Source organism: Marmota marmota, unplaced genomic scaffold, assembly GCF_001458135.2.
Source record: "Marmota marmota marmota unplaced genomic scaffold, marMar, whole genome shotgun sequence".
NCBI lineage: Eukaryota > Metazoa > Chordata > Mammalia > Rodentia > Sciuridae > Marmota > Marmota marmota.
The window spans coordinates 3866119-3889032 of NW_026000101.1; the positions used below are offsets into that span (position 1 = coordinate 3866119).

General features: G+C 42.6%; 1 protein-coding gene across 3 annotated transcripts in view; it reads right to left on the reverse strand.

Annotated features, from left to right (window-relative positions):
• Positions 1-22914, reverse strand: part of Palm2akap2 (PALM2 and AKAP2 fusion) — a 456764-nt gene that overhangs the window by 124581 nt on the left and 309269 nt on the right. For all 3 annotated transcript variants that reach the window (XM_048783227.1, XM_015492211.2, XM_048783228.1), the window contains one exon: positions 12579-12664. In XM_048783227.1, coding sequence (XP_048639184.1) covers positions 12579-12664 — 86 coding nt within the window. The remainder of the gene's footprint in view (positions 1-12578; positions 12665-22914) is intronic.

A 22914-nucleotide genomic window follows, 5' to 3' on the forward strand; every position in this document is an offset into this window, starting at 1 on the left:
CCCCCCCCCCCCCGTCTTTATTTTTACTTTTTATTTTGAGACAGGGTCTCACTAGGTTGCTTACAGCCTTGCTACATTGCTGAGGCTGGCTTTGAACCCGCAATCCTCCTGCCTCAGCGTTCAGAGCCACTGGGATTACAGGCATGCGCCACTACACCTGGCTCTCAGTAGATCATTGATCTTCATAGTTTCACCTCACAACGTTGTGGTGAGAATGAAATAAAATAGTGCCCCCAGTGTCCAGAGCAAAGCCGACACACGAAAAGTTCTCCATAAATGTTCGTTTTTATTCTCGGTATTCATTTTATTTAACTGAAATTCACTAGAAGACTGAAAGTACTAGAGATCAAAATTCAATCTGTGAGCCCATAGAGATTATGGTGACCACCCTGTACCCTCTGTATCCTCCCCTCCAGCCCAGATCCCTTGGGACAGCTAGTGGGATGGTAGCTGCTAGTACTTTTCTCTCTCTCTCTTTTTGTAATATTTTTTTAGTTGTATATGTTCACAATACCTTTATTTTATTTACTTATTTTTATGTGGTGCTGAGGATCGAACCCAGTGCCTCACAAGTGCTAAGCAAGCACTCTACCACCGAGCTACAACCCCAGCCTGGTACCTTTTTCCTTTTCAAAAACAGACTTAAGAATGCCAAGCTAAAATATATGTCACATCTCCGCTGGCTCATGTCTGAAGAAGTAGCCACTGTTGCAATGGTAATAAGCTCAAGTGATATAAAAGAGCCCAGCTCTTGGTATTAGACCTATTAGGGTTTTGCAACCCGTTCTCCTGGTTAGGAAATCAATCATCCCATCTGAACACATGTCTTTTTACATGCAATTTACACGTGTGTTATGATTTTTACAGTGTTTTTTTGTTGTTTTTGTTTTGTTTTTTGGGGGGCAAGGCTGGGGATTGAACCCCCGGCCTTATACATGCTAGGTGAGTGTTATAACTCCAGCTCCATGGAGTGTATTTTTTAATTATAAGTTTTTACTACATCAGAAAAAATCAAGGGGAAGGCCATTGGAAAACGGATAGAAGAGGTGGAAAAGGCAATTGACAATTTATCGAGATGGGAGAACTAGATCCTCACTTAATTTCAAATGTTTACATAACGAAGCAAGATCATTTTTCCTAGGAATCCAACAGACAGTTCCAAGAATTATGCTAAAGATGTAAGAGGCCTTGGCTACCTGACTTGTTTTAGAAGGACAAGGCCTATCATAAATGACTATTTGAGTTCTACCCAGCTTTTCAGAAATCATTTCTGATCATTTGGGACCCTCAGGGACACAAACAATCATTTTTTTTCATATATTAAGTGGGTAGGTAGACAGGTTCCCCACCTAAATGGAAACCATCTTTTAATTACACTACAGACTAGTGGTTTGCATCAGTAGGACCTGTGTTTAGTTTGCTTGGCTTGGTTCCATCAGAAGTTGTAGACCCAGGTATGTACAAATGAGCTCTGGCTCATATCTATGATTCTAGCAACTCAGTAGGCTGAGGCAGGAGGATCAAGAGTTCAAGGTCAGCCTCAGCAACTTAGTTAGGCCCTAAGCAACTTAGTGAGATCCTGTCTCAAAAAATAAAAAGGGATGGGGTTGTGGCTCAGTTGGCTGAGTACCCCTGAGTTCAGTCCTGGGTACACACACACACACACACACACACACACAGCTGGATTGGAGACAATCAGTCTTGAGAAATCAGGTGTGTGAGTGTGTGTGTGTGTGTGTATGTGTGTGTGTGTGTTGTGGTGTTGGGATTGAACCTAGGGCCTTGTGCATGCAAGACAAGCACTCTACCAACTGAGCTATATCCCCAGCCTGAGACATCAGGAATATTTGAATGTGGGCTCTGACCTGTGAGATAAGAGTGAGACAGTTTCTAGGGCTTTACCTCATTAGTCATTCCCACCGTTGGAACGCTCCAAATGTGCGTAGAAGGAAATACACTGATGTGTTCAGGAAATATTTGTGAATGTTTCAGAACTTTTGCTGGGAATATCCAGGCCAGTGCCATCTATTTTAGGAGGTGACTGCTGAGAGCCAGGGAATGTTACCAATTCATAGAATTGGTAAAATCATGAGAATATTTCATCAACATTTTAACTATCTGCAGAAAATGAATCAGGCCAATAATGATAGCCCAGCTGAAACAAAGATTCTAGAACAGGCTTCAGAAAAGTCATGATATGGGGTGGGGCACATACTAATAGCAAAAAAGAAAACTTAGCAAAAGATGGCCAAATTTCCCTAAAAGGCCCATCAGCATGACAAGAAATCTCCCTCTGCTTTAATTTTTACAAAATGGTTCTGTCTCTCGTCCCCACCTTAAAAAATATCCCTGAAATGACCCATCTGCTTTAGTCCCCTGTTCCTGCTTTTTCTAGCCCTTCTCTGTCAACAAAACCATCTTCTCAGCCAACTATAACATTTATTCCACTTTATGGAATGAGTATTGCTGGGCTGAGAAGAACTGGAAATAAAGCCAACTAAGATCCTGATACCAAATTGTAACTTGTCCTTTAGTAACTGTCATCCCTGAAATGGGAGGGGAGGGAAGCCAGGCTAAGAAAGAGAAAGAGAGAAAGGAATCTAAACTCACAAATAATACCAGACTACAATGATCAAAATACGAACACATTTATCTGTTCCCTTCACCCCTCCTCTCTGTGTCTGCTAGACTTGGCAAATACAAATACCCAACACCCAGTTAAATTGGAACTTTAGGTAAACAACAATTTCTTAGTACAAGTATGTCTGGTGCAATACAAGGGGTATACTAAAGTTAAAACTTTTTTCATTGATTATCTAGAATTCAAGCTTAACCTGGTGTCTAGCATTTTTCTAATAGCACAGGGGATTGAACTCAGGACTTCACACATGCTAGACACACACTTTACCATTGAGCCACACCTTTAGGCACTGGTGACCAGTATTTTATCCAGCTAAGCTACTCCTGCCCCATCCTTGGAGCTCTCCTGATTTAGCTAATAAAAACATGGATGTGCATACATTAATACCCAAATACAGAAGTGTATTTCCAGTGCTGAGCACAGTGGCACACACCTGTAATCCCAGCACCTTGAGAGGGTGAGACAGGAGGATAGTGAGTTCAAAGCCAGTCTCAGCAAAAATGAGGCGCTAAGCAACTCAGTGAGACCCTGTCTCTAAATAAAATACAAAACAGGGCTGGGGATGTGGCTCAGTGGTCCAGTGCCCCTGAGTTCAATCCCCACTACTGAAAAGAAAAAAGAAGTGTCTTTCCACCTGGGTTTAAAACCTGGCTCCAGCACACCTGGCTTTGGGGTCTGGAGTAAATTACCTTGCTTTACCATGCCACAGTCACCACTTCTGCAAAATGGGATTCACAACAGTTCTTCCTTAGCAGGGCTGTTTTGAAGATTATGTGTTGCATGTCAGGGTCTAGCATAGTCCTCAGATCAGTGCAAACACTTGATCAGGGCTGGCTTTTATCGGTGGGAAGGGAACACAGTGAAAAAACAAAAGGTCCAGGGGAGAAGGTACCTGAGATCTTTCATTTGCCTGCAATATTCCCATCTGTACATAATAATCGAGAGTTGCTGATGGCTATGAGTTCATTTATTTGACAAAGAGGATGTAGCATATTGGGATAACAAATAACCAACGTTGACACGGTATATTACAGTTTACAACAGAAACTTTCATCTCTATTTCCTTTAAAATGTGTATTTTTAATCTTTCTTTTAGTTTAAAAATTATTTGTTTTCGTTTTGTTTTGTGATATTGGAGATAGAACCTAGCTAGCACCTCTCACCTGGGAGGCAGGTGCTTTTCCACTAAGCTCCACCCCCAGCCCCAAAGGTGTATTTTATTTTTCGTATATATTTTTTAGTTGTCAGTGGACCTTTATTATTTAATGAATTTATTTCTATGTGGTTCTGAGAATCGAACTCAATGCCTCACACATGCTAGTCGAGCGCTGTACCACTGAGCCTCAGCAAAAGTGTAAAAGAGAGAGAGAGAGAGAGACAGAGAGAGAGAGAGAGAGAGAGAATCTTTTTTGTAGATGGACACAACACAATGCCTTTATTTATTTATTTTAATGTGGTGCTGAGAATTGAACCCGGGTCCCACCTGTGCTAAGCAAGTGCTCTACCACTGAGCCACAATCCCAGCCCAAAGGTATATTTTTTAAAGGATATCCTGAAAATTAATCCATATAATACTGGTCTGCCTCTTAGCCACCATTGGCAACCTCCTCTGAGATTCAGTAACCTAAAAGGATTTAAGTATTCTTTTCTTCAAAAAAGAATCTTCAATAAAATATTTCCTTTGGCCAAGAAGCAAATTTAGAGCGATCTTTATGTAAGTACCAGCGTAGGAAGGACTTCTGGTCCCAAATGCATCTTTTTGTCCAAAGCCCCAGCCCCAAAGAATCCTTCCTAATGCCGTCATCATAAAATACAAAGGGCAACTAGTTCTCCACCTCTGGCAACAAAAGGCTCTCAGCAGAAAGGCTTCTTAAAGCAAAAGCCAAAGAAAGCTCTAACCTGTGGCCTCTAATGGCCACCGGAAGAGCTGAAATGCTTTCCCCCTTTTGTAATGGAGAACATCTGTCCTTCCAGGAGAACAGCCTCTCTCCCAGCAAGAAGTTTTACATACAGAAAGCAACATGTTAGGAAATAACGTGGCTTTCCTGCCTTCTGGATTAGGAAACCTGCCCTTTTCCAGTGACTCTATGGCAGGAGGAATCTCCAATGTGCCTGAAGGGTTATCAACCTTGCTTCTTGCTTAAGCACCAGAGAGAAAATAGTGTATGTGAATACAGGCTCCTTTCCCAGAAAAATTCTGCTGTGCTAGGATTTTGTGTGCTTCTCCTTACAAACACAATTTTTAGTCTTACTGTATACAGAAAAAGAAGGCAAGGTAAAGACGGCACGAGGGGATTACTTTCTGTATTTGATGAGAATGACAGCACAATTACAACATTTTAATCCTACAGGTATTTCTTTAACATGTATTAGGTTTGTTTGTTTGTTTTGGGTACTGGGCATTGAACCCAGGTGTGCTTCACCACTGAGCCACATCCNGGGGATTGAACTCAGGGGCACTTGACCATCGAGCCATATCTTCACCCCCATTTTGTATTTTATTTAGAGACAGGGTCTCACCGAATTGCTTAGCACCTCGCTGTTGCTGAGGTTAGCTTTGCACTCAGGATCCTCCTGCCTCAGCCTTCTGAGCCGGGATTACAGGTGTGCACCACCATGCCCAGCAGAAAACTTTGAGAACTTGCAATGAGACAAAGAGAGGGTGCTTTGCTGTAAAAAAAATGCACAAATTATGGCAAACAAAAGCAATCAAGCCATTAAAAATTATCTGCAGGGGCTGGGTCTCGCCAGCTGCCTGCGAGGACGAGATGAGTGAGTTGGGTTCAAAAGAGATGGCTACATCATTAAACTAAGAAAACGGCAAAAAAATCACGGACATCATGGACATGAGTTTCTCAGATCAAGGATGGGACTGCTCTGCGACCTCAAGGGACCTCTTCCATGCTGGAAGGCAAGAAAGTGTGCACCCAGAGTCTCTTTATTTTATAGGGAGGGCCCACAAAGGAGATTTGATGGAATGTTCTTCACCAAATAAGGCAGGGGATAATGACTCAAAGGTGGACTTTGTGATGTCTGGTGGTCAGCAGATTGATTGACATCTTGGTAAGTCACACCTATCTCAGGTGCTATGTGGGATCACAGGCAGAGAGAGGAAAGGCACACTTCAGTCCCACAGCCCAATCAGCGTGCAATGCCAGGCCTGTCCCCTCATATAGCTCAAATTCACATAGCTCACACACACAGCCCATGGATGGCTCACCACAGATGGGGTTGTAGCTCAGTGGTAGAGTGCTTGCCTATCACGTGAGAGGCACTGGGTTCAATCCTCAGCACCACATATAAATAAATGAAATAAAGGTATTGTGTCCAACTACAACTAATATATATTTATTTATTTTTAAATATATATATACACATTTAAAAAAATGACCTGCAAAGGTGGTGGGTGTGGAGCTCAGTGGTAGAACACCTGCTGAGCATGTGGGAAGCCCTGAGTTCAACCCTAGCACACACATACACAAAAACTAACCTCATACAAAATGGCCAAGAAGCACATGAAAAGAGAAAAGATATTCAAGTAGACACCAGAGAAATACAAATCAAAGCCACAATGAGATACTTTATATCCACCAGGATGGTTACTTTATACCCATGTATTACTGGTAGGGTCTAAATGGTACAGACACAGTAGAAAATGTAGTAATGGTTTTTCAAACATTAAACACAGAGTTATCACATGATGCAGCAATTTCTTTCTTTTATTTTTTTTTTAAATATTTTTTAGTTGTAAGTGGACACAATACCTTTATTTTATTTATTTATTTTTGTGTGGTGCTGAGGATTGAACCCAGTGCCTCACATGTGCTAAGCAAGTGCTCCACCACTGAACCCCAGCCCCAGCCCATGACCCAGCAATTTCAAGTCCAGTGAGACCTATGTCCACCCAAAGAGCCACATGTAACTGTTCGTGGAAGCGTTACTGACAGAAAGTAGAAACAGCCCAAAGTCCATCAACTTGTGAATGGACAAAAATGATAAAAAGATAGGGGCTGGGGCTGTGGTTCAGTGGCGGAGCACTTGCCTCACATACGCGAGGCACTGGGTTCCATCTTCAGTACTGCATAAGAAAAAATACATAAAATAAAGATATTGTGTGCATCTACAACTAAAAACAATTTAAATAAATAAATAAAAAGATGACCCAGAACTGCGGACGTAGCTCAGTGGTAGAGCACTTGCCTGTCGTGTGCCAGGCCGTGGGTTTGAGTCCCAGCATCACAAAAAAAGCAGTGTTGGGGGTACCCAAATAGTGGCATACTCAGAAACGAAATATTGGCCAACATTAACAGGAATGGAAAGGATAGTGACAGCAGCTATGCCATGGACAAACTCGAAAAAACAAAACAAAACAAAATATGTGCTAAACCAGACACAAAAGACCACAGGTTGCATGAGTCCACGGCCTGGGGCTGGAGTAGGGACCGAAGGATATTGTTAAATGTTCTAGAACTGGTGATGGTTGGTAAATCTGCTAAAAATGATTGAATCATACACTTACAGGGGGGAACTTCACAGTATGAAAACAATATACATTAATAAAAGTGTATTAAGAAAACCAAAGCAGTAAAAAGAAAAAAGGGAGAGAAAAAGAAAGGAGCTGTAATTTGGAGCTGCTAAGTGAACAACCAAACAGAGCAAAGTGGCCTTCCAGGGGAAGCCAAGAAGTGGGCAGCAAGAGGAAGACCCTGAGTGGGAACAGAGGCAGCCGGCCTGAGAAAAGCCTGAGATGCGCCTAGTGCAGCCAAGGTGAAGGTGGACGCGCATTTGCTTTCCGAATAGAGAAGACTGCACACATGTGTTGGACATCGGGCCAAGCGCTGGGGACGCTGGCCCTGATGGAAGTGGCTTCCTGGCAGGGGAGAGGCTGGATATTATGTAATGACATCTAGGTTCTTTATGTGTCTGGCTATGGAGGAGAAGGACCAGCAATGCTGGTCGGAAAGTGCTGATGGAGGAGGGAATATTTGAACCAAATAAAATTAACCAAGGGAAGGAGAGGAGGAAGATCCAAGAAGCACTGAGTAAAAGCCATGCTTTTTTATTTTTTCCCCCATCCCCTTTCTTTCTTTTTTGCAATGCTGGGGATTGAATAGGCCCTAGGCCAGGCAAGTTACCCTACCGCTGAGCTACACCCCAGCCCTTGTCTTTTGTTTTAAATATGGAATGCTTCAGGAATTTGCATGTCACCTGGCGCTGGAGGTGGGGGACTCAAAATATCCTGTCTCGGGTAATAAGTTGGACGACTAGAGAGGCAAGGTCAGCAGGATGCTTATTCCAGAAGCAATCAAGCCTTAGAAGAAATGCTAACTCGCCTTTCCTTCCTCCCTCCCTCCCTTCCCTCTTTCTCTCTCTCTCTCTCTTTCTTTCTTGTGATGAGGTCTTGCTATATTGCATAGTCTGGTCTCAAACTTCTGGGATGAAGTGATTCTTGCGCCTCGGCCTCCCAAGTAGCTGGAACTGTAGACACACTTAGCATTTGAGAATGCTACTTTTTAGCTGGGTGCAGTGGTACTCGCCTGTAATGCCCCCAACACTTCAGAGGCTGAGGCAGGAGAATCACAAGTTCAATTTAGCGAGCCTTAGCAATTTAGCAAGGGTCTAAACAATTTAGTGTGACCCTGTCTCAAAATAAAAATTAATAAATAAAAAGGGCTGGAGATGTGGTGCTGTGGTGAAGCACTTCTGGTTCAATCCCAGGTACCCACTGTCCAAAAAAATTGGCTAATTTTGGGGGCTGAGGATGGAGCTCAGCAGTAACACTTGCCTAGTATGAGGCAGGCCCTGGGGTGATCTTCAGCCCTGATTCTCCCCCAAAAGGTACTAATTCTTAAGCTCAGATTTTCTGTTGAAAGGAGCCTGGAAAGTTTTCTTTTCTGGGGATTGAACCCAGGGCGTTGTGCATGTGAGGCAAGCACTCTACCAACTGAACTGTATCCCCACCCCCTTCTTTCTTTCCTTCTTTCACTGCAGGTGATTTCACAGTCTGGCAAGTTTAACAAAATACTGATCCATACCTTTTATTTCTTCATTATTTAGTTTATCAGTGTCTGAACAAGCAGCAAAACAGAATATGATACAAAAGAAGCTGCCCTGAAATATGACTACCTTTTTTTTCTAGTGAGTGGTGATGATACAAACTGAAAAAGACTACTGGTTCTCCTAAAACAAGAGCAGGTAAAATTAGCTTTGTAAAAGGTGAGCAGGGTGAAATCGGACAGTAGCAAGAGATCTTAGTAATCAAAAGAGTAGGTGAGGACAGGGTGGCGCTCAGTGGTAGAGTGCTTGGACAAGGCCTGGTTCCGTTCCTAACACTTCAAAATACATAGATAGCAACTGAAACAAACAAACACACAAAAAAGTTGGAGTGACTCTTGGAAAAGTCCTAGTATTAGTCTCCTAGTGCAGCCATAACTAAGTGGCACAACTTGGTGATTTGACACAACAGAAATTTATTTCTCATAGTTCTGGAGGCCAACAGTTCAGAATATGAGCGGAGCTATGTTCCCTCAAGAGGTCTACTGGAGACTTCTTCCTTGCTTCTTCTGGCTACTGGTGACTCCATTTGTTTGTTCATTTGGGGGTTTGGGGGCGGTGCTGGGGATGGAACCCAGGGCCCTGCATACACTGAGCAAGCTCCCTGCCACTGACTGACACTCCCAACCCTCCTTTGGGTTTTAGGCTTGGGCTGCAGAATCACAATGTCTGTCTCTGTCTCCTTACAAGGCCTTCTCCATGCATATCCACTTCCTTCTATTTTATTAGGGCACAAGTCATTAGATTTAACATCACCCAGTTAATGTGGAGTGATCTCATCTCAAGATTCTTAATTATATCTGCAAAGACTATTTTTCCAAATAAGGTCACATTCATAGGTACCAGGAGTTAGGACTTGGACATATCTTTTTGAGGGTGGGGGAGTGGTGTTTTGCAATTCAACTCACTAAGCCGAATCATTTAAAACTGTCAAGAAGCCTGCGATGTAGCTCAGTAGCAGAATGCTTGCAAGGCCCTGAATTGGACCCCAGCACCTCAAAAAACAAAGTCAGGCAGGCCCATGTGGTGTGCCTACCTACTTCAATGTGTTTAGAAGGTGTTTTAAATATAACTACTCTTGTGCCAGGGTTGTGGCTCAGTGGTAGAGCGCTTGCTTCACATGTGTGAGACACTGGGTTTGATTCTCAGTACTACATATGAATAAATGAATAAAATAAAAGTTAATCAACAACTAAAAAATAATATATATATATATATATACTCTTATTATTAATATTCATTAGAATGACAGGTTTGCTTAAGATTTCACTTATCTGCATTGTATATATTTTTAGAAGCATGACTTTGCTATTTCAAAATAAGACCTGGTATTAAAACACTACAAGTAGTAGCCAAAACTACATTCAGTTAATTATGATATTTTTGTTTATTTGGTTTGGTTTGGTTTGGTTTGGTGTGGGGATTGAACCCAGGGGCACTTTACCACTGAGTTATATACCTCCAGCCCTTTTTAGTTTATTTTGAGATAGGGTTAGCTGGAAATGGGGCACAAGACTCTAATCCCAGTAACTTGGGAGGCAGTGGCAGATCACAAATTTGAGGCCAGACTCAGCAACTTAGCAAGATCCTAAGCAATTTAGTGAAACCCTATCTCAAAATAAAAAAATAAAATAAAAAGGGGTGGTATGTGGCTCAGTGGTTAAGTACCCCTGGGTTCAATCCTTACTATTACTACCAAAAAAAAAAAAAAAAAGGAAGGTCTTCCTGGGTTGCCCTGGCTGGCCTAGAACTTGAGATCCTCCTGCCACAGCTTCCAGAATCACTGGAATTACAGGCATGTGCTACCTCACCTGACTCAGATGATCATGATTTAAAAAAAAAAAAAAAAAACAAGAACAAAGCCAAAAAAAAGTAAAATTTTTTTCAGAAAGAATAATTGTTAGCATTAAAATAGATATGTCTATCAGAAGAAGATCAATGTGGAAAAAGTAAAGGTATAATTTCTGCGGATATTCTTCCCCTTGAGAAGTGTTGATAAATCAAGTTCTTTTTGTGTGTGTGTGTGTGTGGTGCTGGGGATTGAACCCAGGGCCTTGTGCATGTGAAGCAAGTATTCTACCAACTGAGCTATATTCCCAGCCCTGATAAACCAAGTTGTATTGCGATCAATGTTTTGTTGTTGTTATTTGTTGGGGCTCACAGTGCTGGGGATTGAACCCAGGGCCTCACACATTCTAGGAAAATACTCCAACTTTGAGCTATATAGCCCCAGTTCTTTTTATTTTTTTTTATTTTGAGATAGGGTCTTGCTATGTCACCAAGGCTAGCTTTGAACTTGAGATTCTCCTGCTTCTGTCTCCCAAGTAGCTGGGATTACAGGTGTGCATCTCCACACCTAGTGTCATTTGCTTTTATAAAAACCAACTTCCATCTTTCTGATCATTTATTTATCCACCCATACCACATCTGCAGCTATACCAGAAACACATCTCACAAAAACCAATTCTTGGGCTGGAGATACAGCCCAAGAAGAGTGCTTGCCTCCCAATCTAGTACCAGAATTCAGGAAATTCTATATCTGGGTGTCTCACTGAAAGATATCAGTGAATAGAGACAGAGAACCTGAGCAGGTGGAGGATGAGGCTCCTTCTGCCCCAGAGAAGCCTGCATAGGCCTCCATCGCTCTAAGGGTACACAAGATCATTGGTTTGAATCCTCAGCACCCCCAAAAAAAATTTCTCAAAAAGATAACAGATTCTGAGATAGCAAATCTAATCTCATCAGGTTTCACTGTTGGCACCCATCTGCCTTTTGCCCAACACCAATCCTAGACTCAAACTAGTCAGGATTTGCCTTAACAGTCAACACAGCACCAATATACCATTGCAACTTATAATATTGCAAATCCTGCTAAACACAATGACAGGCAAAATGAATTATCAGCACTGGATGGTTGTTATATAGGTTATTTGCCTTTTTGACCAATCAGGCTACTGTCCTGTTTTTCATTTAATTTCACTATGGTAACCTTTACTTTCTGCCTTGAACTTTCTAACATAGATAACATTACTAGTTCGGCCTGCATGTTACAAAAAAAAAAAAAAAAAAAACTTAATTTATCTTGTATACTTCTAATAATTCCAGGAGAGAAACATCTCCTGTTCTATCCCAATTTCAAAAGGGACATTACTTTCTGTTTTTCAAAGAAATATTCAGAAGTGGCATATATTAAAATTCTAATCATTCAAATCTCCCACCCCCGGACTTTGTTTACTAAAACACAGAATTCCATAGAGGAGGCCCACTCTTTTATGTTGAAACCAGTAATAGAAGGGAAGTGGTCGAGGCTCTGATAACTTTTACTACGGGTTCCTTAATCTAGGCAATGGTTACCAATTTGATGCATTTAACTTGAGCAGTGATAATTTAGTTGATTCCCGGATGAGTCATTTTGCAAACCTTTGGACATTAGCATTCTAGCTGGAATGGCCCACGAGCTGCCTTCCCACTGACATCACTGGAAATCTTGAGTCGAGATCAAAGTTACTTCATGCCTCTCTGACCTTTCTTCATAATGCACAGTGGGGCCTGATTTCTCAGCTCAGAATTTTCAGATTTGCTTCACTGTCCCAACCGGGGTTACCAATTGCAAATAGCCTACGTACAGACAGATGTTCACTGAAGACCCCACAACGGGCTCATTGGAAATCGCATCTTAGATTCTGGCATTCAAGTGGTTTCCCAATTCAGTACCAGAATTCAGGAAATTCTATGTCTGGGTGTCTCACTGAGAGACATCAGTGAATAGAGACAGACAGCCCAGCAGGTGGAGGGTGAGGCTCATTCTGCCCCAGAGAAGCCTGCATAGGCCTCCATCGCTCTAAGGATCACTTGGAGGATCCACCTGAGAAAGATCCCTTACCTTCAGAGTCATGTCTGGGCTGGATGTTTCTGGGGCACCTGAGCCTGTCTCATCTCCTGTTAGCAGCACACTTTGCCATCCGACCCCTGGGGAAAAAAATAAGTCCATTTGAGCCAAGTGGATTCAGCAGACATGGAAAGACACATAGATGTCCTTTGGTAGATTCCAAGCCTGTATGAAAGGAAACAGATGGTGACCCTTGGCCGCTTACCTACCTGGGGGTTACTGGGAAAGCTTTGTTCTGGAAGTATGGTCAGTTAGCACCTCTTCTGTTTTTATCTAATCTCCAATTTTGGACTTCATTATCAAAAATGTGATGATCAGTATGGTACAATTTTTTAAAAATCCTGAATTTTACAGATTCTGTTCCTACCCCAGATGTTGCAGAAGGGGTTGGAATGAACTCCTCCAACATCCAGGCCTCATACTGAGGTCTCACATGGGCCTTAAAGTGAATCCCAGAACACCAGAAGCATACACAGCTACGTCAACACTCAGTAGAAATGACTCCAGATAATTCCCTGTTCTCAATTCCACACACCCCCTGGAAAGGTCTGAGAGTTTATTGTCACTTTTAAGAGTTTACTATCACTTTTAAACCTATATGCATTTTCCCTGCACGTGTCATGGGGAGCTAGTGTTTCTTTCTTCTTAAAGTTGTCCAAGAAGGGATATCTGGAAAAATGCAAGGTTTTGTTCTATCTGACCTCAAAGAAGAGATCAGGTGCTGTTGTTCTGAAGTACCTAGGAACACAATTTAATAAAGCTGCACTAACCCAGACATGATAGAGCTGGGATGGCCTTAGTGAAAAGTTTGAAGTAATGACTTTCAATGTATTACAAGTAAAGTCATCTCCTTAAAGGCTAATAAAGAATTACTTCAATTTCTCAGGGTCTACTTTAAGAAGAAGATAATTTTTTTCCCCCAGTGCTGGGGATTGAACCCAGGGTCTTACCTCACATATTGGGCATGCACTGTACCACTGAGTTACACTCCCAGCCCATATGAATTTATAACTGGTATTATAACTGTTTTAGAAATGAGTGCTTAGAACATGAAATATTAAAAGATTATTTTTTAGGCAAAACTGCATGCATTATTTGTTTATATCACTGATTTCTTTAACAAATAATTTTCCCTAAGGATAACTCAAGAATAATATTCATCTGAGACCCATAGACCTGTGTGAATAACCCAAATTCCAAAATTCCAACAGTCTCATATTACATTAATTCAGGACTGAGAAACTTTACTGTTTGCCAAATAGTGAATATTTAGGCTTTGTGGTCTTGTCTATTTTGTTTGTTTTGTTTTGTTTTTGAAGGACATGATAGTTTAAAAAATTGTACCACACAGATCATAATGACCAGCATACACATGATAATGGCTTTTCTCTTGAGTATCAACATTGCAGTATTTTTGTATACTGAAATGTTTCAATAGGACCAAGAACGTTAAGAGAATAAATATCTTAGATGAAAATGGACACCAATAATTCTGGTGTTCTAACCCATAGAACTAATTTAAACCCCTTATGAATCAGTGACATAATGTTATCTAGTTATGAAGAACAAAAGGTTCTCTTAGAAGTAGGCAGTATGGGCCAGGCGTGGTGATGCACGCCTTTAATCCCAGCAGGAGAATCGCAAGTTCAAAGCCAGCCTCAGCAATGGCGAGGCGCTAAGCAACTGAGTGAGAATGTGTCTCTAAATAAAATATAAAATAGGGCTGGGGATGTGGCTTAGTGGTTGAGTGCCCCTGAGTTCAATCCCTGGTACCCCCACCCCTAAGAAAAGAAGTAGGCAGCATGAACTGCTGAACTACTTTTTTCTCCTTTAATCTTTAGTTTTTATAATTTAACTTATGTCCACCCTGGCTTGGTCTTATCTTTTCTGTTGCCAATTCTCAAGCCTCCTTTCTAGAGTAAAAGCAGTCATTGACAACATATAAACGAACAGGCACAGCTAGATTCCAATAAAACTTTATTTATCAAAACAAGCAGTGGGCCAGATTTGCTCCACAAGACATACTTACCAGCACTGTGCTAAGCTAAGAAACCAGAGGGCTGGGGATGTAGCCCAGGGGTTGGTAGTTTACAGCTTAGCACACAAGGCCCCCAGCACCAAAACAAAAGAAAAACAAAAGGAATACAGAGGTGAATAAGTTTGCTACACTAGCGTTTCTAATATGAATCAACCGACCAACCAGGTGATAAAATACTAACAATTATTTGAACTTACGTGATATTTAAATAAATTAGTATGAAACTAATTAAATTTTAATATATTAGCATTGGTTACATGTCCTTATTTTATATGCTGGGTCTTAAAAGCCTCGTTTTACTAGATATTTGCACAATGAATTACTCAAGATCTTTGGACTGTTATTCACTGCAAGGCACAAATAGACTCCGATCAGGTTTCAGAAATTGGGTCAGAGGAGTTTGGTGACATGCCTTAGAAATTCCTGCAAAGACATTGTGGGCTTTGTCTTATTCTCAAGTTTCTGGGACAGAAATCTCTGCTCCTACATAAATAGATTATTTCCCTGATGTGTTTTGCATTAACAGACTAATCATCACTCTTGGTTTAAGCCATGTTAGTAGGTCTGACCCATACAGACACACACATTGAGCATAATGAATAACCATACGGCATTTAATTAATTAAATTTTTTTTTTTGCAGTGTCAGGGTTACTCTATTACTGACCTACATCCCCAGCCCTTTAATTTTTTATTGAGACAGGGTCTCACTAAATTACCAAGGCTGGCAATCCTCCTGCCTTAGCCTCCCCAGTACCTGGGTTTACAGGAGTGCACCATGGTGATTAGCATATTCAATTTAAATGATAGTCTATAAAATTGTTCTGCAAATATTCATTCCCCTCCCCTCCCACTACGGGAGAATTTTTTTTTTCCTTGTCCTGCCGATGTTTTCTTTGACTGCAATCAAGAATGGGTGCTGGAGTGGTGGCTCAGTGGTAGAGTGCATGCCTAACATGCACGAGACACTGGGTTCGAACCTCAGCACCACATAAAAACAAACTAATGTATCCACCTAAAATTAAAGATACACAAATAAATAAATGTTAAAAAAAAGAAAACACTTCAAATTTGATAGGAAGTAAATAGGCCTAAGAGTAGCAAAGTTTGGAAATGGGCTTGTATGGTGAGCTTTGACCTCTTGCACTACTGCTTTAGCATGAGAAGGACATGTCCCAGCTATCCTACAAAGGAATGGGAACCAAGGGGAGAAGACTTGAACTCAATCGTCATGTCAGAGACAATCCAAGTTTAAGTCACTCAACCCCAGTCCAAGGTCTGCACATATATGACAATAAAAACTATTGAGTAGTACCAGAATGAATTGTGAAGCAGGGTTATTATAATAATAGCTACTAGATAGAATGTATAACAAAAACTATGAATAAAAATCATTTTTTATCAGGCATTCTTTTTCTTTTGAGATGGGGTCTGACTATGTTGCCCAGGCTGGCCTCAAACTCATAGGCTCAAGTGATCCTTCTGCTTCAGCCTCCCAATAGCTGGAACTACAGGCACCCACCACTGTGTCAAGCTGGATCAAGTACTTTTATCTTTAATTATGCAAATTTAACTCTGCAGCATAAAAATGTCACGTAAATGTATTATTCTAGTTTGGGAGAAAATTTCTCTCTGCTAAGATCATGCCTTTTGCAATCAATACTATCTTTATTAAGAGTTTTATAGCCAAAAGAATGAGATAAGAGGGTTGTGGGTGTAGCTTGGTGTCAGATGCGAAGCCCTGGATGCAATCCCCAGTACAGGAAGGGAGGGGGGAGCGTGGAGAGGGAGAGAAGAGACACAAACATTAGCATTCTCAAAATTTTAGACTGCAATCAAGAAAACACTTCAAATTTGATAGCCTAACTTCTTTATGGCAAGCTTGAGTAAAAAAAAATAGATATAACACTTTGGTTTAAAAATGTTCTTAAGCCAGGCGCGGTGGCCCACACCCGTAATCCCAGAGGCTTGGGACTTGGGAGGCTGAGACAGGAGGATCTTGAGTTCAAAACCAGCCTCAGCAAAAGTGAGGGGCTAAGCAACTCAGTGAGACCCTGTCTGTAAATAAAGTACAAAATAGGGCTGGGGATGTGGCTCAGTGGCTGAGTGCCCCTGAATTCAATCCCTGGTACACAGCTCCCCAAAATAAAAAATGCTAAAAATGGCCTTAATCTTAAGTTGTGAGGAAAGAAAAGTTTTGTTTTTGTTTTTTTAAATATTTTTGTTTTGTTTTGTTTTGGTACTGGGGATTGAACTGGGGGACACTCAACCACTGAGCCACATCCCCAGCCCTTTTTATTTTTTATGTTGAGACAGGGTCTCTCTGTAAATTGATGAGGGCCTCTCTAAATTGCTGAGGCTGGCTTCAAATCTGCAATCCTCCTGCCTCAACCTGGGCTTACAAGGATGTTCTTATTGCTTTTTTAAATTAATTTCTTAATTTATATATGACAGTGGAATGCATTAAAATTCTTATTACACATATAGAGCACAATTTTTCATATCTCTGGTTATATATAAAGAATATTCACATCAATTTGTGTCTTCAGACATATACTTTGGATAATAATGTCCATCACATTCCACCATCATTTCTAACCCCAAGCCCCCCTCCCTTCCTCTCCAACCCCTCTGCCCTATCTAGAGTTTGTGGATTCCTCCCATGCTCCCCCACTCCCTAACCCACTATGAGTCAGCTTCCTTACATAAAAAACATTTGATATTTGTTTTTTTGGGATTGTCTAACTTCACTTAGCATTATCTTCTCTAACTCCATCCATTTACCTGCAAATGCCATGATTTTATTTTCTTTTATTGCTGAGTAATATTCCATTGTGTATATATGCCACATTTTTTTTTTTATCCATACATCTATTGAAGGGCATCTAGGTTAGTTCCACAGTTTAGCTATTATGAATTGTGCTGCTATAAACATTGATGTGGCTGTGTCCCTGTAGTGTGCTGTTTTTAAGTCCTTTGGGTATAGACTGAGGAGAGGGAGAGCTGGGTCAAATGGTGGTTCCATTCCCAGTTTCCCAAGGAATCTCCATACTGCTTTCCAGATTGGTTGCACCATTGCTGTCCCACCAGCAGTGTATGAGTGTGACTTTCCCCCACATCCTCACCAACACTTATTGTTGTTTGTATTTTTATACATCTTCCCACCTAGACGCACAGTTAGATGAGTAAGTCCTTCAGCCTCAGCTTCCAGATCCCTAGCATGGACCTATCTGTCTGTAGTCCCTGTCTGTGCTCTGCTAATTTTCACAGCTCCTTTCTTTCCTGTTGATCGCTGCTGGGAGCAGTGTTGGAGAGTTGACGGGACAGTATGAACAGAACGTGGGAGCTGAGCTCGGGGGGTCTGTGTGGAGAAGCAGGGACACACAGAAGGATCTGCAGGGAGGCTGGTTTGGCTGAGGGCAGGTCGCCACAGGATGGAGTGTAGAAATCTATAGACAAAATAGCTTGTGAGTTTGAACAAGAGCAGACAGAATGTCACACTGACTGAACAGTGAAGACAGCAAGGTGGCTAAGGAGGCCTGGCAGGACATCGACTGAGGGCATTCTTATTTTGATCCTGGTTATTTTTTTTTTTTTTTTGAGAGAGAGAGAGAGAATTTTAATATTTATTTATTTTTTTAGTATTTGGCGGACACAACATCTTTGTTTGTATGTGGTGCTGAGGATTGAACCCGGGCCGCACGCATGCCAGGCGAGCGCGCTACCGCTTGAGCCACATCCCCAGCCCTTGATCCTAGTTATTATAAAAATAAAGAATTGGCCCAGGAGGAGAGGGAAGCCCTGCATGGGAGGGAACCAGTTAGACTCAGATTCCCTAGAATCGCCAGATGTCTGTCACTAGGTGAAAGCATAATAAGACAAAAAAAAAAGAAATTGTGAATGGACCTGAATGTACCAGAAGGCACTTTGAGCCAGGTGTGGTGGCTCAGGCCTCTAATCCTAGTGACTCGGGAGGCTGAGGCAGGGGGATGGCCTTGCTAAATTGCTGAGGCTGGCCTCAAACTTGTGATCATCCTGCCTCAGCCTCCCAAGTTGCTGGGTTTTCAGGTGTGCAACACCATGCTTAGCTGGGTAGTAGTAATACTTATTATTATTATTCTTTTGGTATCAGGGATTGAACCCAGGGGTGCTTTGGCACTGAGCCATATCCCAGTGCGCCCCCTCCCCACCTTTTGTGGTGCTAGGAATTGAACTCAGAACCTTGTGCATGCAAGGCAAGCACTCTCTACCAACTGAGCTATAGCCCCAGCACCCCAGCCCTTTTTTATATATATACTTTACTATTTAGAGACAGGATCTTGCTGAGTTACTTAGGGCCTTGCTAAGTTGTTGAAGCTGGCTTTGAATTCTCCATCTTTCTGCCTCTGGCTCCTTAGCCTGGGATTACAGGTGCCCAGCTGATAATGGCAATTCTGAGCCAAAGTCCAGCCCACAAATGGGCATGGAGGATGAGTGGGGACTAAAGCTTCACTGTTTTAAAGCATGGAATTGGGAGTTGTTCATGACAGAGCATAACCTAGACCCCACTTTTGAGAGGAAGGAACCCTCCTAGACTAGCCTTCTCCATCAGCCTCCAGCTCCCATTATAGAGTTCTCTGGATTAATCTTCTGTGCTCCATCCTGCCATTTAAGTTTTATCTCTTCAATCAGGTTACAGTGGTCCCTACTTCCTTCTCCTTGGGGACCACTCTCTACTTCCACTGCACAGTCCATGTGCATCCCATGAAGGGTTTAGTTTCTGTAGACAAAAGGCAAAAGGCTGCATGAGCAAAACCGCCCTGCACATTCCTTAAGTCTCCCAGGAGTACCATCAGTGCGCCCAGTGGAGTCACTGTTTGTTCTAGTCTCAAAACAGACCTCCTTCTTCTGTTATGGACCAGATGCTGCTGTTGGCTTGTACGCGGGATCACGCTGTATAAAAAATACACATCTCCAAACTTGAGATTTTGCACGGTTTGTTGACACTCAGGCTGTGAGAGACACAGGAGCTGAGCCCAACTGTGGGAAACGCAGATTAGCATCTCCCTAGTCGCCCTCATACTGGGGTACATGGTTGAGGATGCTTTTGGTCACAGGAAATATAAAGACCATTTAATGGTGCCTTAAACAGCAGAGGACTGATTGGTTCATGGAACAGGAAGTCCAAAGACAGGGTGGCAAGTGGCTAATTCAGTGGTCCAGTGGCCTCAGCTGTAATTCTCTTGTTTTTCCTCTATGATACCAAAATGGACACTGCCATTCCATGCATCAAAATAATGTCCAGAAGCAGGGAAAGGGATGATTCTCTGATTCTCTTCCCTTACTTGTTTTTTTTTTTTTTTTTCCCCCAAACTATGGATCAAACCCAAAAGTGCTTAGCCACTGAGCCACATCCCCAGTTTTTGAGACAGGGCCTCATTAAGTTGCTTAGGGCCTTGCTAAGTTGCTGAGGCTGACTTTGAACTCATGATCCTCTTGCTTTAGCTTCCCAAGCTGCTGGGATTACAGGCATGTGCCACCATGCCCAGCTCCTTTACCTATTTTTAAGAGTAAAGACGCCTTCCACAAAAGCACCCTCACCGAAACACTCATTCAATCTGACCCCCAAAATTCCATTGGTCAAAATGCAACATAAACCTGACACAGTGGTATTTACCTGTAGCCCCAGCTACTCAGGAGACTGAGGCAGAAAGATCTCTTAAGCTCAGGGGCCAACTCACAACACAGTGATCCCATCTCAAAAACAAAAACAAAAAGCCAAAACCCTATTCCTAAATCATTCATGGAAAAAGAGCACGGAATTATCAAAGTTGTCTTGAAGGTTAACTAATCAAGATTTGCCCCATGGTTGGGGAGGGTCTCAGCTTTCTCTGAACACATGGGAAACCTGGAAAATGAACAAAGGGAAAAACAGGATCTTGGCCAGCAAGAAAGAATTGGGAAGGTTGATGACCATCAGTAGGGTCAGTCACAAAAGGACACACACATAGAATGGAACAGCATGCAGAATCTCATTTTCAATTCCTATTTTTCTTCTCTATTTTTCTCATTTATTTGGTTAGAAATATATCCTTGAAGGCATATAAGTTAAGTACCCAGGTGGTACTGGAATTCATTCTTGCCTCTAGGGAAAGTTCTTCCACTGTGGGGTCTTAGCTCATCCCAGAGTGACATCTTAAGCCTCCATGGTCACAGGGAATTCACAATGCTGGTCATTAGCCCCACTTGTAGGGACTAAATAGAACCTGGGCAGAGAGAGCCCTAAGTGTGTCCAAAAGCGTTTGCTGGTCAAGGCTGCGTCAGTGGGCCCTTATTGACTGGGCTGTAAACACCTGTGGGCAGAGACCAGGCCTGATATAGTTAGTTTCCTCCAAGTGTCTGTTAAATGAGAAGTATTGGTTTGGGGCAGCCAGGTTTGGGAGATAGGATCTTGACAGTACTCAAAGGAAAAAGGAGGAATCTAAAGGGGAAAGGGGAAGGCCACGGAGTCAAGTCCCATGTCTCAGCTATCCAGTCTAGATTGAAGAAATAACAGGCTGTGGTTGGGCCTGTGCTCCAGGACCAGCAAGGGACCCGGGAAGGAACCACATGGAGATGTAGTCAGCAGACATGAACCATATGGGTGGGGAGACCTTGAGTGCTTTGAAGACAGGGCTGTTCATTCACCAGCCCCAGCTCTAGGCCCACCTCAGCCCCAGTCAGCACAGTGGGTCCAGCACACAGTAGGGGCTCATTATATATTTCCCACATTGAACTGGAGTGGAAGGGACCTGAGATCACCTACGCCACTTTCTCTTTAGGGTAGAAGTTTCTTGTACAGTGATGAGTGCCCCTTGGCCTCCACGTGGCCTTTCCCTGGTCATTTTTCTCACCACCTTACAGAGCCATGCTTATGTGACAGCTGTCTTAAAATTTGAACGACAGTTATGATCCATGTAGCCTGGCTGATGAACAGAATAGAGGATGTCGCTACGAGCGCACAGCTTTGTTTGCTTTGACTTTCTGGAAGCCTTCTTAGAGGCTTCCATCCTTCGGATTCATCCAGCACGTCCTCCTCTTCATACCCATCTCAACTCCCCGCAGCCATGACCTTGACACAGGTGTGGACTGCAAGGATGGCTAGAGCCCAGCTTGTGTGTCTCCATAAAAGAAGCGAGGCTCTGAGGTGGACAAGAACTTGTCAAGGTCTCACAGGCAGTAGTTGCGAAGCTGGGACCAAAAGGGACAAGAATGTCTTCTTGTCCTCCCTATACCAGGCTTCTTTCTGGGGCCCAAACTTTATCAACTCATTTTACAGACAAAATATTGGCCCATTATGAAAGTATTTTGTCCGAACACAATAGAAAGAACCGGGCTGGGGTCTGTGTCCCACGGTTTCTCCCTGCTCTTACCCAGGCACAGACCACCTTGGAATTGAGACTGGGCCAGATACTTCTCTTCCTTTTAATTGGCTTTGGCTCCAAGTAACTCCGTGGGCTTTTTAAAATCTCACTTTGTTCTTGGAGGAGTTCTCAGCAGGGTGGATATGAAAACCCAGCGGAACTTGGGAACAATGTTTTGCCTTTAAACAGTTGCCTTCGGGAAACTCCACCCAAGGATAAGCTGATGGGGCCTGCTTCCTCTGGATGGGAAGCCCTGCCCAGGGCTTTGGAGGAGAAGGGCAGGGTATCATCCTGCCCCAGTCCACCCTACTCCAGGTAGTGGCTCATACTTGACCCAGAGCCCCAGCTTTCTTTTACTTGGGACAGATAGAAGGCCAGACCCAGAGGACTCTAGAAGCAATGGTGGCAGGGACATTCCCCCCTCCCCCAGGAGAGCTCTTTGGGAAAGAGGTCCACCTTTGTATGACAAGGAATTTTCCTCAAACTCACTTGGAAAGCATTGGACTCCGCCTTCTATCTAGACCTCCTTGAGTCAGGGAAGCCTCTCTGGGTGCCTATGAGGAGGCATGTTCAGAGATCCCAAAGATGCACAGAGAAAAACCTCAATGTCTGGCCAAGTGTGCCTCCATGACTTCCCAAGCCCACTGCTCTCTCTATGCAATGTGGCTGCCATCTTAGTAATAGTGAAGCGAAACAGTACTGAGGACAGACGGTGGGCCAAGCACCAGGCCTGTGTGGGAGGTGTCTCATTCAATCCTTATACAATCACACAAGGCAGGCACAATAGTATCCTATCCCCATTACTTAAAAAAGCTAGAATCAGGGAGTATGGGGATATAGCTCAGTTGGTAAAGTGCTTGCCTTGCATGCACAAGGCCCTGGCCACTACCAAAAAAAAAAAAAAAAAAAAA